Raw genomic sequence first — 16,216 nt, forward strand, 5'->3', positions numbered from 1 at the left:
ACTGCACTATACTCTCTGCACTGCACTATACTCTCTGCACTGCACTCTCTGCACTGCACCCTCTGCACTGCACTATACCCACTGCACTGCACTATACCCACTGCACTGCACTCTCTGCGCTGCACTCTCTGCACTGCACTATACCCTCTGCACTGCACTCTCTGCACTGCACCCTCTGCACTCCACTATACTCACTGCAATGCACTATACTCTCTGCACTCTCTGCACTGCACTCTCTGCACTATACCCACTGCACTGCACCCACTGCAATGCACTATACCCACTGCACTGCACTATACCCACTGCACTGCACTATACTCTCTGCACTGCACTATACCCACTGCACTGCACTCTTTGCGCTGCACTATACTCTCTGCACTGCACTATACCCTCTGCACTGCACTCTCAACACTGCACTGCACTCTCTACACTGCACTATACTCTCTGCACTGCACTATACTCTCTGCACTGCACTATATTCTCTGCACTATACCCACTACACTGCACTATACTCTCTGCACTCTCTGCACTGCACTCTCTGCACTGCACCCACTGCACTATATCCACTGCACTGCACTATACTCTCTGCACTGCACTATACCCACTGCACTGCACTATACCCTCTGCACTGCACTCCACTCCACTCTCTGCACTGCACTCTCTGCACTATACCCACTGCACTGCACTATACTCTCTGCACTGCACTATATCCACTGCACTGCACTATACTCTCTGCACTGCTCTATACCCTCTGCACTGCTCTATACCCTCTGCACTGCTCTATACCCTCTGCACTGCACTCCACTCTCTGCACTGCACTATACCCACTGCACTCTCTGCACTGCACTATACGCACTGCACTCTCTGCACTATACCCACTGCACTGCACTATACTCTCTGCTCTCTCTGCACTGCACTCTCTGCACTGCACTATACCCACTGCAATGCACTATACTCTGAGCAAAACCTCTCTTTTTCACTTAACAAAAGAAGCCAAAGTTTATGTTAAATGTTTCTGAACCACAAGCAGCCATACAGGAACTTTTTCTAAAATGGTGATTTTAATCTGAATATCTGACCTAGTTCATTAACTTCTGCCATGTTCACTCACTGGGAGCTGGAATCAGTCCGCACAGAGTCTCCATGAAGAGTAACCACATTCAACTTCTGGCTACACGTCAATCAATATCTGTGACAAATTCCTCCATAGCTTTGTGTTTTTACAGGAACCACATAAATAGCAAATAGCACTCTGCTTTCCGTTTCATGGAAACTTTGATCTTAAAGTAATCCCCGTTTTTACAAAATGTACCTGTAATCTGATTACATCTTCTTTTCTGTACTTAAAGTAACTGTATTCCGTTAATTTTTGTATCCTGACTACATAACACCTTTAAATGTAATCTGTTATTCCCCAACCCTGGTCACTCAACTGTCTAAAAGCATTTCTTTCATATAGAATGATGGTGTTACAGGCAGACTGACCTGACAGACAAGGCGAAGCAGCCTGGTCCCTCATTACCGTTTCTCAGGAGATAACTTCCATCAGTTCCATTGGACAAGAGGAGGGCCTCTGCAGCATGGCGGGACAGGTCATAATGGTACCACCTTTGACAAAATAAATAACTCAGTTCATGTTGCTACAGCAGCATGACACAACCCTTTTCTCCTCTTAATTTTTTGTGAGATGTACAGTATAATGACTGCTCTGTATGGAATGCAGACTGGTAAACTTGAACACTGACATGAGAACAGGTAAATAAAAGAATAGATTCATGACAAAATATTTCACACTCATTTTGTGTTTATACTATAGCAAAATACGAGGCAGACCTCTTTACTTGCCAGTAAGTGCTCATCAATACTGTGTTTTATTACGAGCTTTACGCCTTTGTAGATGGCTATACTGTAGTGCTCACTTTTACAGTCATATTCGCTGCAGTAGATAGGAGATGCTACTTCGAAATTGCCAGGAATGTTTGTGAATGTGTGACCAAATGAGGCAGACCCAAACACGGCAACCAGTTAATTTGAAAACCAGTTAGGTTCTAACACTGGTTAACATCCCTGCACCTAGCCTTATCCCCTAACTAGTGTTGTGACGTTCGCAAATATTTCATTAAAAAAAACAAATCTTTTGGTTGAACAAACTGAATGGCTTCAGTTCAGTTGAGCTCTTAGTCTCTTAGCGAGTGAACATGCAGTGTCATTCGTTCACAGGGACACGCTATAAAGTTACATCCCTGGGATGCACTCACTACCAACTTCTTCTTCTTCTTCTTCGAGGTTTTGGCATCCACAATGTGGCATTACTGCCACCTTCAGCTTTCTTTCTGCTTCAGTTCATTCATCTTAGAGCAGTCTTTCCAGTCCAGATATCCTTAAAAAAACATTTCCTGCTGTTTTGGATGAGGTTTCCTTTTACTGCGTTATCCCAGTGCTGTTGCCTCTGCTGATTTACCTTTCTCCACACTGTGCCTTGTGTGTGATTTTGATCATTTAATATTGATTTTAACAATTCAATTTTTTACTGATTATTTTGCCAACTTATCTTTACAATTTATCTGCTCTTTCATTTCCATGCCATCAACATGGTTTGCCAATGAAATGCTCTCTTGCTAAATCCCACTTGGTTACTAGGCACTGCAGCTGCAGACCCTGCAGCATCTTTTTGCAGATCCTTTGATCCATCTGTAAATATCTGAACACACTCTTGATATTTACTTTCCATCTAACTAATTTCTACACTGATTAAATCTCCTGTCTTATTACGATGCTTAATCTTATGTCATTCCTACATACATATCTACATACAGATTTTCTAATTCCCAAACAGGTCTAACTGGCCTCTTGCACAAAACTCTTTATCAAATACTCCCATTTCTTTTGGCTTTTGGTCTCCTGTCCCGCCACAGAGGGGTAAATATTCAACCCAACATGGTATGGAACATGCAAACATCCAGGTATGAGTCCTGCAATTTACCAACTAAACTAACCAATATTAAATATTATGCTATATATTCTCACCCACCATCTAATGGATAAAAAAATTGCTCCGATTAAAAACATTTGGGGCCCAAGCACTAAAGTGCAAGGAACCTAGAGTTTTTGCTGGGATTATTATTCTTCTCCCTTGGAAACGCATTTTTCAAGGCCTTAAGATAACTGCAAGGTCATGAAAGTTTGCACACACATCAGAACTGGTGAAAATTGCAGTGTTCTGTAGTGATTGAGCCTGGGCGTGGCCAGGGGGCTCAATAGCTCCCCTAAACAAACAATAGGTTTTGGACAAAGTTTCTTTGATCTTTATGAGATGTGGTGGGATTATTGCTCTTATTACAAAGACCACATTTCTGCTTTTTTTTAAATGAGATTTTGCTTAACAGGAAGTGAGGCTTTACCTGTCAATTCAAAATGTCCAATGCAAAAAACTGGAGTAATCAATGCAAAAATCACACTGGTGACGTGTCGAAAACATCTCACAAAATTTGGTTGGGGTGCCAGCTGGTTATTCAATTCAAAGTGGCTGACTTCCAGTTGGGTTTATGGTATAACTCTCAAAAAAAACAGCTTCCTGTTGGCAAGAACATTTGACAGGAACTTTGAGCGCTCTCTCTCTCTCCTGTGTTGCTCTCAGGAGGCTAGAAAGAGCACATACTGGCACACTGGCATCCTCTGCAGTGGAAATCTGCATTTTTTATTATAATGACATTAGATAAATTGTTTAAATTTAATCTAATAGTATACTGTTAGTATGTTAATAATTATTTAATTTTACCATTTTATGTAATAGTATATACTATATAGGCTGGCTCACCACTTGTATTAAATTAATTCCAATTGGACAAAACAGCAGTCTCATGATTTCAGTCATTAAATCCTTGTGCAAGAAAAATGGCCTTCTTAACTAGTTAATGCTACTATCTCATCAATAATCAGAACCATTCATGCAGGAGCAGGTCAAACCATTTTTATGTCCCGCCCCATCCAGGCTGTAATTGGTCAGTTGACACAAAGGGAAATTGACGAGCACATCAATATGGTGTAGTAACTAAGTGCTCGTAAATCATTGTTCCGGTTCGCACGTATCGATTTTTAGTGGCATATGTGAGCAAAATGGTGGCACTGTAGAGCCATGTATTGTAATTTTTATTAGTTGTTATTTTTATTTCAGTTACCTATAATGTTTTTTCACATCCAGTTTTAGTTAATTTTTCAAAATAACGTTATTTTAGTTTAGTTTTAGTTAACTATAATCACCTTGCTAACTACACGATACATGTGCAATCTTTTGTTTTAAATGTTTTACCTGTTACTTTCGCTTCCAAAAAAGGAATAGACCACGTGACAAAAAACAAATGGACTGAAATTCACAAACCTTCTTCATTCTTTGTTCATAAAGGAATAAGGATAAAATTAATTGCCAAAAACGAAAAACTGGCGGTTTTCATTGTTATTTTGTTTTTAGATTCTGACACAAATCCACCAGTCACTTTGTTTGTGAGGCCACAGAAATGTTTACAAGGCTCTCATAAAGAAGAAAAGTATAGTTCTCCCTCCAGCCCTGCTCACTCACTCCGTTTGGTTTCATTGCAGTGTGCTCTTTAGCACTCAGAGCTCCCCCTGCTGACCATAAGGTGGCTTTGCGCACCAGCCGTTTCAAACCAATTCTCCAGTCTTTGGGCCACGCCTATTTGCATACACTCCTCAATCCTAAATCCCAAATGTATTTTTGATTTAGACTTAATTCCAATCTCCCCCCATCACCACACATTCACTCTGCTATAGGAACATGTCCAGCTGGTCTGAGCCCTGATTGGGAGCATAGATGTTAAAGAGACAGAAAGATATGTCCTGTATTTGTGCTCTCACTAAAGCTCTGCCTGACACCATCTCTGTGGTGGAGATAATTTAACATCAGGGCGAAAAGGACGGCTACACCAGCAGAGAGATTAGTCCCTTGAGAGAACACATTCTGGCCTCTCCACCACAAACTCCAGTTGTCTTTGTTACTTTGTGTCTCCTGTAGGAAAACTATGTCTAATCTCTTCTGTGTGATCATTTCTAAAATGACTGCCCTCTTCTGTTGATCCCTCCCACCATTAATATTTAAAGAGCCGAACCTCACTTTCATAAAAGACAGACAGAGAGATGAAATAAGCAGAGGAAACTGTAAGAGGAAGAACAACAAGTGAAACACATGTTTTGACTGCTTTCCTTTATTGGTCTGGAGCATCTTTCTGAGTCACATGCTTTTTCACACAGAAACGCCTTCACTCAAACAGATCAACACCCACCACTCTCTGCAAGGACATCACTCTTTTAATGGACTTCTCTACATCTGGAACATACTCAAACTTCAGATTTCCCTGAAGTTTCATCCACAAAGTTGTTTATTTCCTCTAGAACTCTCCTGTGTGGTTGTGAGTCTGCAACAGAGATGCATTCAGAGAGTGCCAGCGTACACCATGTACTGTCCCTCCCCGTGTTTTACTCTGAAGGACATCCAGCATCTGTGACTGACAGTTCAGAAACATGAACATCTGTCTACTGAAAGACTGAACATGTTTTAGTTTATCACTCTTATCACTACAATCCTAAAGCCACTCGCCAACTTACTGAAGCACTGCAGCTCCTCCAATGCCTCGTTAGAAATGAACGGGGGAACACCGGTGACCCAGGTGGATGGCACGGCGAGCGGGGATACCTGCAGATAGGCGCCATTCACAGACACACCACTCGCTATTAACTCAGCCACAAAACGCTCCTCTTTACGGAAAACTACCACACCTCTGTTCATCCTGTAGGCACAGGAGAGGTTGGCGTGTCCCACAGCCAGGTGAACCGCCTCCACTTGAACCGATGGGACGGGCTGGAACCACACTCCATGCCTCAGAGACAGGGACTGGTCTGCCGCCCACCAAACACACACTAGCTACACTAACACAAAGCACAACAGCTGCAAAACATTCACACAGCAAGAGAGAGGAGAAAAGTTTGAAATCACTCACAAAAATCTCAGCCACTCACCACGCTCTATACCACCAAACTCCCAGCATGCACACACAGAGACAGAGAGAAGAGGTGCTGCGCGAATAGATGGGCTGCGCGCAGCTCTGCAATCACATCAGATTTTAAATAGGCCTAGTAATAAAACAAAAATCAAAAATCAATATGCGGCTTATTACTAGCAGGAAAGTGTCTGTATTTTTGCCTGACGTGCACCTGCATTCTATTTATAGGTACAATGACAAAGAACAGGCCTTCAAGAGGTTTTCAAAAAAAAAAAAATTGCATTTCCTGCAGAAAATGAGTTTCAAGGCTAAAAGCTGACACGCAAAGCACTGCTTAATGACCTAAAGCTGAACTGCATTAACTAAAGAGGCTAAAAGAAGGCTAAGAAATAAGTCACTAAAAAAGCTGGAAGCTAAATTGTAATACAAAGACAAAGTTGGAAGTTCAAATGAGTTACCTGAAAAGGCTGACACTTCGCATAGCACTGCACTGCTGAAGTTGGAAGCTGACCTGCATTACCTAATAATGCTTAAAGCTACAAACTAAATATATTGCTATAAAAGCTTGAAGCTTAGCTGTAATAATGTCAAAGCTGCATTCACAAGTTCTTGAAGAAAAAGCAGTAAAAAGGTGGAATGAAGTAGAACTGTCATTAAAGAGCTGAACATTTTGACATTTGAATGGCTTGTGTAGCTGAAAGTATGCACAAGTAATAGTATCAACTAAACATCAGACTGTAAAACAAAAGAAAAAGAAACTAGTAAAGGGATGTGAAAGTTAATTATTTGCATTAAGACTTGTGTAAAAAAACACATTGATGCCCACAGATTAACAAATCGAATGGCATCTAAATAAGTTTATGTCCATATTTTAAAAGCAGTTACAGATTTATTTCCACAGTGTAAACTGTCTGGAGCTTGTACATGGAGAGCCTTGTCACCTTTGGAGTGTTTCTGCGTGTTTACTGGATTATAAAGCTCTCATAGAAGACTGTTATACTAGTACAGTCTCACCCACTGATTGAAGTCACTGATGCAATGTTGGACAGATGAGGCTACAGCAGCTCTGCAGGACTTTTCTGATTTCACATACTGGCACATGCTCAGAGAGGCCACCACCCAGGAGAATGACATCAGCCTGAGGAATATACATCATCATTGACACAATATATCAGCAAATGTGTTGATGATGTGGTGACGATAAAATCATTCCCCAACCAGAATGACTGGATGAATGGAGAGCAGAGGGCTTTATCCAGAGCCAACAGGACTGTTGGCTCTGGATAAAGCATACAACACCAGCAGAGAGACTTAAAGATGACATCAAGGAGGCGAGGCAGAGACATCAGCAGAGACTGGAGAGAGACCGCAACACCAAAGATATGTGGCAGGCCATCAAAAACATCACAGGCTGCAAAAGCAGGAGCTCCCCCATCATGTGTGAGGCCACATCACCAGATGAACTTAACACCTTTTATGTTCGCTTTGATCTCCTCAACAAGGAGTCAGCTGTAAAGTCTACTCCACCTCCAGAGGACGGGCCACTGTCTGTATCCACAGAAGATGTGAGGAGAGTCCTGCTGAGAGTGAATATGAGTAAATCAGCTGGGCCTGATAACATTCCTGGCCGTGTACTAAAAACCTGAGCCAATCCGCTAGTTGATGTTATTACTGACATTTTCAACATCTCACTGTCTCAGCAGAGGGTTCCCACCTGCTTCAAGACAGTCACCATCGTTCCTGTACCTAAAAAGTCAGTGGTGTCTAGTCTGGACTCCTCCTCCACTCTATTGCTCAACACTGGAGCCCCCAGGGCTGTGTGCTCAGCCCCCTTCTGTTTATGCTGTACACCCATGACTGCAACCCCCGACATGGAGAGAACACTTTTTCAGAGTTTGCAGACGACACTCCCCCATCATCAGCCGGATTTCAAACTACAATGAGACTTCATATCGGGAGGAAATCGACAGTCTTGCAGAGTGGTGCACAGAGAACAACCTACTTCTCAGTGTGTAGGTTAATACGCTGTAGTCTGCCCTTGTCTCTGGAAGTGGCAGCAGTGTACCAGATAGTGATGCAGTAGGTAAGGATGGACACAAAGATGGTGGTGTTCCTGAGTCGTCCAGGGGCCTCATGTATAAAAGATTGCGCAGATTTCACACTGAAAGATGGCGTACTCACAGAATTTAAAAAGTACGTACGCACAGAAATATCCACATGTATGAAACCAGGTATACGCCAGGTCCTTTATCCCAATCAATGTGAAATTGAGCGCACATGCACGAGCCACAAAAAATTACTATGCAAATGACCATGAAAAAGAAAAGCATGACCATGAAAAGCCCTGTGAGCTACTATTATTGTAGGTTTTTACAGCAAGCCTTCTTACGGCTTTGAAATGTGTTTTATTTGCTCAAGTCCATTTCACACAGCCTGTCACAGCCTTTAAAATAAATGGGTTTCATTTTTCCTTATTTGAGGCTGAATAGTTTGGTAGGCCTATTGAAATTAAGTTTAATATGAATGCATTTATTTTAGGATAGTAGGTAACTTACAGGCTATTACAGAGCTTGGTCATGTAGCACCCCACCTTTTTCTATGTGGGCGCAGGTACTGTTGATGAGTAGCCTCAATATTGAGATTCAGTCTTTCAACAGTAATTGAGCACATTTTATGGCATGAATGGATTTTTTGTTTTGTTGCTTTTTGAAGTTAATTTAGAACAATGTTTGTAACACTTTTGAGTGTGTTAAATGAATTAAATTTAGAATGGTTTAGTTTCATCACTGTCTGATATCAGAGTCTGATGTCAATCCACACAGCTACATGAAGAATAGAACGGAAGCTTAATAAAAGTCTGTTTTTCCCCACCAGTAGCTGAAGTTTGTCCAGTTTGTTTCACAGTGAGTACACGTTGGAGAGAATTTCTAGGAAACCATGTGTTTAGTCCGTGCCGGCAGGGATGCAAGACAAGTGGCAAATAATGTTGCCAGTCAGGCTAATTCAGAAACATGACGAAGGAGAGGTGCTGCCATGAACAGAAATGAAATAATGAATGAGAGAAAGGAATGACCCAACTAAATACACCCGGAGGGGTGAAAATAATGACACACTGGTGAAACCACTTTGACAATCAGTGAGACAGAAACAGGAAGTAAAACAAGATCATGACACCAGGGGCAGACAACTAAGAAGTAAAACGGGAAACGAGAAACACCAAACATCAACACCTCAGAACTGTGACAACTAAACTGCTGGTTGTTTCAATGATGTTCATTAACGTTAACTCTTCCCCGGTGAGAGAGCTCTGTGTGTCACAGCAGAAAACTGAATCTACAACAAGACAGCACAGCGTAGCGTGCTTTCTGATGTTATTAAATTCTTATTACTCTGGCAGCAATAATAATAACAGCAATCTGATCTCAACTTCCTTACTTTCTGCCTAACTGTCGCTTATGTCTTCACTGATTCTTGTATCCTGTTATTAATGACTGAAAACAACTCATAAAACGCACGAGTTTTTCCGCATAAATTTTCCATTTTAATCCCAGAGAAGATCCGTTTTGTTATTTATTTTAATTATTTAGACTTTTTATTTTGCATTTTTTAAAAGTTATTTGTTACATAACAATGGCCCGAATACGCCGTCGTAGTTTTGTAAAGCATACCTTTAGCAAAAAGTGCGTTTGTGACAAGGTAAGAATAACAAGAATACTTTGAATTGCCTAATTTTGGTATGGGGTCTGGCAGGTAACAGGAAAAGGTGCTCGTGACTCGTTCGCTAGCAGCTTATAGTCTTCTCTAACGTTAACTCAACGTGTATAAAACAGAACAGAGGCTTACATCAAAGTTTTAATAGTCTAGACTGTCTTACCACAAAGTCTCTAACTCGTCAGTCATGTCTTCGGTGGAAGCATCACTGTAGAAACTCATCTCTCAAGAAGGACTTAGTTCAGCGAGGTGCAGCAGCCAGACAGAAGTGAAAGCTGTTCTTTCAGACACGCCTACTAGTAAGGAAATGGCATGTGTGTGCTTTCCATCAAGCTTACGACAGGTCCACAATCTGTCCTTGATGTCAGGCTTTCCAAGCCTCTAAACTTTTCCAGAGGTAGAAGTAGTCACCTTGCTAGATGACTGATGACTGTCTATTTAAAAAAAACATTTTTAGGACCCGAGCACGAACCGTGCGAGGTCCCTATTGAAACTGTAAGGATTATTTATTTTTTTTTCTTTTCTCTGCAAAGTAAACTCAATTTTGGGGGCCTAAACATACTCGAAAACTCACCAAACCTTGCACACATGTCAGAAGTGGTGAAAAATTTCGTATTTAATGGGTTTCGCTATTGGGCGTGGCAAAATGACTCGCCTACAAAATTGGAAAAAATTAGCCCCTCGGCCACGTTCAACCTACATGTGTAACAGAGTTAAAAATAATCGCTTGTGAATTTCTACAAAATTGATATGCTTGTGTTACATTATGTAGTTTTGGAGCCACCTGGTGGGTTACGTGCCTCTAGCAAAAGGAAACACTTCCAAGCTAGATGTAGATGCATGTGAGCAACGTTGTGATCAATATTTCCATGTTTAATCTTTTAAAATTAGTTTCAATGACTCAGTAACATGTATTTTGACTGTAAGCACTACTCGCATGTAATATTAATGTAACTGATACGTACATGCAGAAATAGTAACTTTATTCACAAGTAGCACTTTCAGTCGTAGGTTGAGCTAATGTTAGCTGGTTAGCTAATCACCTGCTTGCTAGCTCCCGACCGTGATGTTTTAGTTATTTTGGATGATAATTGTTCTGTTCCTTTTTATACAGATCTGATGGTTGCAGTTGCATAACACACAGTTACTGATTGTGTGCTGTTGATTTTTATACCAGTTAGGCTTTGTTAAATGTAGTATTCACAAATTGTCATTGCATGAAAATCTTGCAACTCCAATATTAGAATTTAATGTGGGTTGTGTGAAATGAAAACTTTTGTTGGCTTCAATGAGCTAATGGTGTTTCACATTTTATCTATGACCCATTGTGGAATTCTAGAAGGACGTGGTCAAGTGTAGAAGTAAACTTATTATTTTCATTCTTAAGATGGCGATGCAAGGTTTTTGTAATAAAAGTATAAAGTATAGAATATGAGATGTTCTATTAATTGTCTATGGTCAAAATGTTTGGTTAGAATGTTTGAGGATTTTTATTGTGGGTATAGAAGAAAATTGCTCTCATTGTTTAGATGCTCTTTAGAAATCATACATAATACTACCACTATACGATCCTGTGTTTTGTTTATACTAGTATGGACAGAAAAAGACTGTAATACTGTGAAAATGTATTTTATATTAGTCTTTTGTGAAAAAAAGGAAACACTTCCAAGCTAGAGATCTGATGGTTGCAGTTGCATAACACACAGTTACTGATTGTGTGCTGTTGATTTTTATACCAGAATAAAAGGAGAACCAGAGTGAGAGCAAGTCCTGTGTGGCCTTGCCATCCTTCCACGCCATAGACACAAAAGGGACACACTCAGTCTACAGACAGACGCACGAAAGTTTCTGGGGACATGTATCAAGACACACAAAAAAGCCTCACTCACACACGTGCTACTGCTGAGCCTGGCCAGTTAGATACAGAAAGGAGCACACACACTCAGAGCTATAGAGTTTTAACACTGTGATTCTAACTTTACACTATAAAATAACACTTTACATGATGAAAATGAAGACCACCATCGCTCTAGTAATTAATGATAACAATTTAAGCTATAATGCTCTAAAATAATTCACAACACAGTAGTTTGCTGTAACTTGCTTGAGTCTCTCTATCCTTGTTGGTTTCTCTTCAGCTTGATGCTGTTTCTGAGCTCCTTATTCAGACTGTATCTCCTTTCCTTCTTTCTCTTTCTTTCTCCTTCTTTTTCCTCCTTTTCTCTCCTCTGGTGTACTGTGGTCATTCCTTTTGCATCTTCCTCATAAAAAGTCGGTGTTTATCCAATTTTTGGACCAAAAACAAGTGTTTTGTTTAGCAGCAACATGACTTCTCACCAACAACCGAATTCCCTCAGTCTATTGTGTCCCAGCTTGACACCCAGCTAAAAGTTAAACAGCAGCACAGATGTGACATGCTAGTTAAGGAGATAATGTCCATCATTTATCTCATGGGTCAGGGCATGGTACTAGATGGTAATGCTCCAAAAAACAACAATCTTTACAAGTTGTTGGAATTACGGGCACAGGATTGTCCTGAAATTTACCAGTGGTTACCTGACAGAAATGTTATGAGCCATGACATAATCAATGAACTGATTAATTCACTTTCTCGTTCACTACTGTCCCAGTAGCAGAAGAGACTAGAGACATTTCAAACAAAGAGCAGTTAGTGGTTCTGTTCCGCTGGGTTGATGACAGTTAGGTCCCTCATTGGCCTATTTGACTTACCTCGGGCTGACACAGCCATTCTCACTGCGCTAAACGACATTCTGGTCCGCTGCAACATTTTGCCCAGTATGTGTCGGGGACAGGCGTATGATGGGACATTTGAATGGACTTGCAGCAAGCTTTAAACAGGACAATCCGGGAGCTATTTATGTGAATTGCTTTGCTTTAATTTATGTTTGCAGGATAGTGGGAAAAAATGTGAAGTCATCAGAGATGCGCGGGACTTTGTGCAAGAAGTTGCACATGTTGTGAAACAATCCCCTTTAAAAATGAAATGGCCCCGGGCAATATTAACATGCACACTCTTTGCCCAATGAGATGGAGATGGTGCCCACAGGTGTAGTGAAATCTGTCCTTGACAACTACGCTGTACTTTCCACTCTGATGACTGAAATAAATGAAGAATCATACAGCGATGCCGGTAGGAAAGCTGGGTGAATTTTGGCAGCGCTGGACAAATTCAGCACGTTCTTTGGCCTGCATCTGGCACTGAAGGGTTTTTCTTCGACTGAACAGCTGTCCAGGACCTTACAGACTGTAAACATATCATTACAGGATGCACAGTGTGACTTTGACAAGAAGCTTCATTCGGAGAAAGAGGTCAGATAACGTTTTTGAGGAGTTTTACAAAAAAGTTGGGCAAGACCTCACAGACACCCCAGTGTTGCCTAGGAAAGAAAGGCTATGTTAAACTGGATACAGGAAGAGAGCCTGCACACACATTCTAGAACCCAGTGGATCATTATAGGAGACTATACTTTCAAGCTTTCAAGGTTTCAACTGCTTGCTCAGTTGATGGTGAATTGGAGCGGCATTTTGAACAGAGAGGCTTGCATGTGGCAGCTGCTCTGGATTATGTCTGCAGCTGAAAGGGAGACGGCCCCTTTCCCATCTTCCATAGTGGGTCTCTACAAGATTTTGACATTGAAACTCTGCGTGCACAGCTGAATATGTTGCCAAAGAAGTGCTGACTAAGGGTTAAACATCTTTAAGCAACCTAGTCGGGATGGGGTCTAAGAGGCAGGTTGATGGTTTAGATGAAGAAATTATTGAAGTTAGTTGGTAAAGATTGAGGGAAGCAAAACAGTCTAAACATATATCTGGTTTTACAGCTGTTTCTAAGGTTCCTGAGTTTAGAGATAAGTTGGTGCCAGTTAAGGGCAGGTCTTGGTGAATTTTGTTTCTAATAGTTAGAATTTTATCATTAAAGAAGCTCATGAAGTCGTAAATACTGAGAGCTATGGGAATACTTGGCTCAATAGAGCTGTGACTCTCTGTCAGCCTGGCTACAGTGCTGAAAAGAAACCTGGGGTTGTTCCTATTAGTGTTGTAGTACTCAAGACGGTCTTAAGACCACTTTTTGATGGTCTTGGTCAAATAAATGAACAATGTTAGTGATTCATTTTTCATTTACCCCGACCTCATCTGCTCTGGTTTTACCACTGCAGAGAGAGCGAATAAACATCAGGCTGATCCATCACTGTGAACTTGTTTCTCTCTAAACTCTGCCCACAGCTCACAGGACTGTGAACACATTCCAAGGTGTATTTGTTGATCAGTGTTAAATACTCCATGACTCAAGTCAGGAGTCAAAGAAGTTACAACTTAGTATATTGAAGTTAACATTGTTGTGAACAAACCAGTGTGGATTTGTTCATTTTATATCAAATAAATTTGGAGACTCCAAATTCCTTTTCTCTCTCTGAGAGAAAGAGGGGGGAGTTGAGATATCAACCCTCAACAGACAGCTGAAGAGACCCCAAAGGAGGGAGTTGAAAGGTTTGCTTTCCCTAAGTATCTGTTTCTGGGCAGTTCGATCGTAAAACTTGCCACCTCTGGTGCAGCAGCCAGATAAGGCTCGGTGCCTGACTGTTGAAATGACAAAGACAAACTAACCGGAAATTAGCTCTCTCCTGAACAGCCCATCGGAACTCTTTTTAAGAGAGGGCAGGAAACCCTAAACTGCCCCCGCACATACGTAATCATGGCAACTGACCTCCCTCTCCCCCAAGAGGACAAAATAAGTATTACATGCCATGGTTCTGAAATGCCGTTTAATGTATCCTTTAATCTGATGCCATTCGTGTATCTTGCTTATATTCCCTAAGAAAGAACGTGTAACAACCAATATTATCCAGGAAGCTAGTTAAGTTCCTCTCATCTGATGTGATTCCTAGGAAATGCTAACCTTAAGGTTTAACTACTGACAATTGTTTTCCTTTTTATCAAAGTCTTAAAATTAAGAACGGTATAACCGTTTGACAATTAAGGTTTGATTATGGGAAGATATTTGATTACAATACACGCAAGTAGACTTAAAATAGCCATTACAGTTAAAGGGGAACAAAGCCCTCCCTCTCAAAGGAAACAAGCCCCCTGGGAACCACACCCCAACAAACAAAAGCAGCGACGCGCTTGCTCACTTCTTGGCCTCTTCGCTCTTACCGTGCACTTCGGCACACGCTCAGCGTGCTCCTTCTCCCAGCAACGCCCTAAGAAGTTTGACCCGGCTCGCTACGAAAATTCTTTTGTTCTTTTCAAGCCACACACACGAAGTGCCGCGACCTCGGCTTTTCCAGCAACTTGCTTGCTTTTTTATTTTCTTTTGGTTTTGTTTGTTAAAAGTTATCAGACCGTTAAGTTACACAATTTTAAAGCTTTATTCGTCGAGCTAACTTACACTGCTCCCACCGAAGCCAGCAGTAACAAAGGACATCCAAACCAGAAACTGCCTAACTGCCATTTTTCTTCATTCAGAATCCCCGGAAAGATTCCCTAGCAGAAAGCCAGGAATCCGGCAGCTAGCGTGGAGACCCGTGCAACAGGCCAAGGCAGGCTGATGACCCACAGTAAGGCAAACCAATTGGCATTCTGTGATCAGTGATGTCCAACAGTCTGGTAATCCATTATGTTTAATCCTTAAAACTCCTATGATTCAAATTCTCCCCACAAGAGAACCCAATTTTCAATAGAACTCAACATTCTTGCTGTTTACATCATGCTTGTTCAGCCATTGCTTATTTCTTTGATGTCTATTTAACTGCATTTATTTCACCTTAGTTATCAAATAAATTTCACCGTAATCACAGGAACTGTATGTGTGTATTGTCTAACTCCAAGTCCCTGTCACGAGGATTTACTCCTTCGATATGAGCTTGACTGATTGATTTAAGATAATTGAGCGATTATTAACTAATTGATCACTAGTGTTTCGGATGAGCTATGTGAACGTTTCTTGAGATTTTTTATTGACAAAATATCTAACCTGAGATGCAATGCCAGCCGCTTTGAAACTAGTCAGTTGATGAATTCTGTTACCTGGGATGCTTTTGAGCCAATCAGTCTGAATCTCCTTAAAGAAATTATCACTAAGATGAAACCCTCGTACTGCTTTCTTGACATCATCTCTCCTAAGTGTCTTAAATTAGTTATTGATTCAGTTGGGCCAGGATTGGTTTCCTTTATTAATAAGTGCCTCCTTACCGGCTCTATCCCTGCTGCCCTTAAGGAGGCCACTGTCACTCCGTTACTCAAGAAGCCCTCACTGGATCCTACCGTGTTAAATAACTTCCGCCCTATCTCTGTTTTGCCTTTTGTCTCTAAGGTGTTAGAAAAAGTTGTGCTTGACCAACTCCAGATCTTTCTAAAACGCAATGATATTTCTGAAAAATTTCAATCTGGTTTTAAGTCTGCTCACAGTACTGAATCTGCTCTGCTGAGAGTTTTAAATGACATCTATCGTTCCACTGACACTGGTGACT

At 41.1% G+C, this 16,216-nt stretch overlaps 1 protein-coding gene and 1 long non-coding RNA gene across 2 annotated transcripts in view; both read right to left on the bottom strand.

The window, feature by feature from the left end:
* dapp1 (dual adaptor of phosphotyrosine and 3-phosphoinositides) overlaps window positions 1-10,066 on the bottom strand; it is a 31,205-nt gene extending 21,139 nt beyond the window's left edge. The window contains exons 1-2 of the mRNA XM_046061752.1: window positions 9,889-10,066; window positions 1,486-1,608 (exon numbers count right to left, since the gene is read on the bottom strand). Coding sequence (XP_045917708.1) covers window positions 1,486-1,608; window positions 9,889-9,947 — 182 coding nt within the window. The 5' untranslated portion in view covers window positions 9,948-10,066. The remainder of the gene's footprint in view (window positions 1-1,485; window positions 1,609-9,888) is intronic.
* LOC123978517 lies at window positions 5,204-6,263 on the bottom strand. The gene is made up of 2 exons (XR_006826991.1): window positions 5,620-6,263; window positions 5,204-5,519 (listed from the first exon to the last, which is right to left on the bottom strand). It is a non-coding gene; the product is annotated as an uncharacterized LOC123978517 (long non-coding RNA).
* Window positions 10,067-16,216: the final 6,150 nt, after the last annotated feature.

This window comes from Micropterus dolomieu, linkage group LG11 (genome assembly GCF_021292245.1).
Source record: "Micropterus dolomieu isolate WLL.071019.BEF.003 ecotype Adirondacks linkage group LG11, ASM2129224v1, whole genome shotgun sequence".
NCBI lineage: Eukaryota > Metazoa > Chordata > Actinopteri > Centrarchiformes > Centrarchidae > Micropterus > Micropterus dolomieu.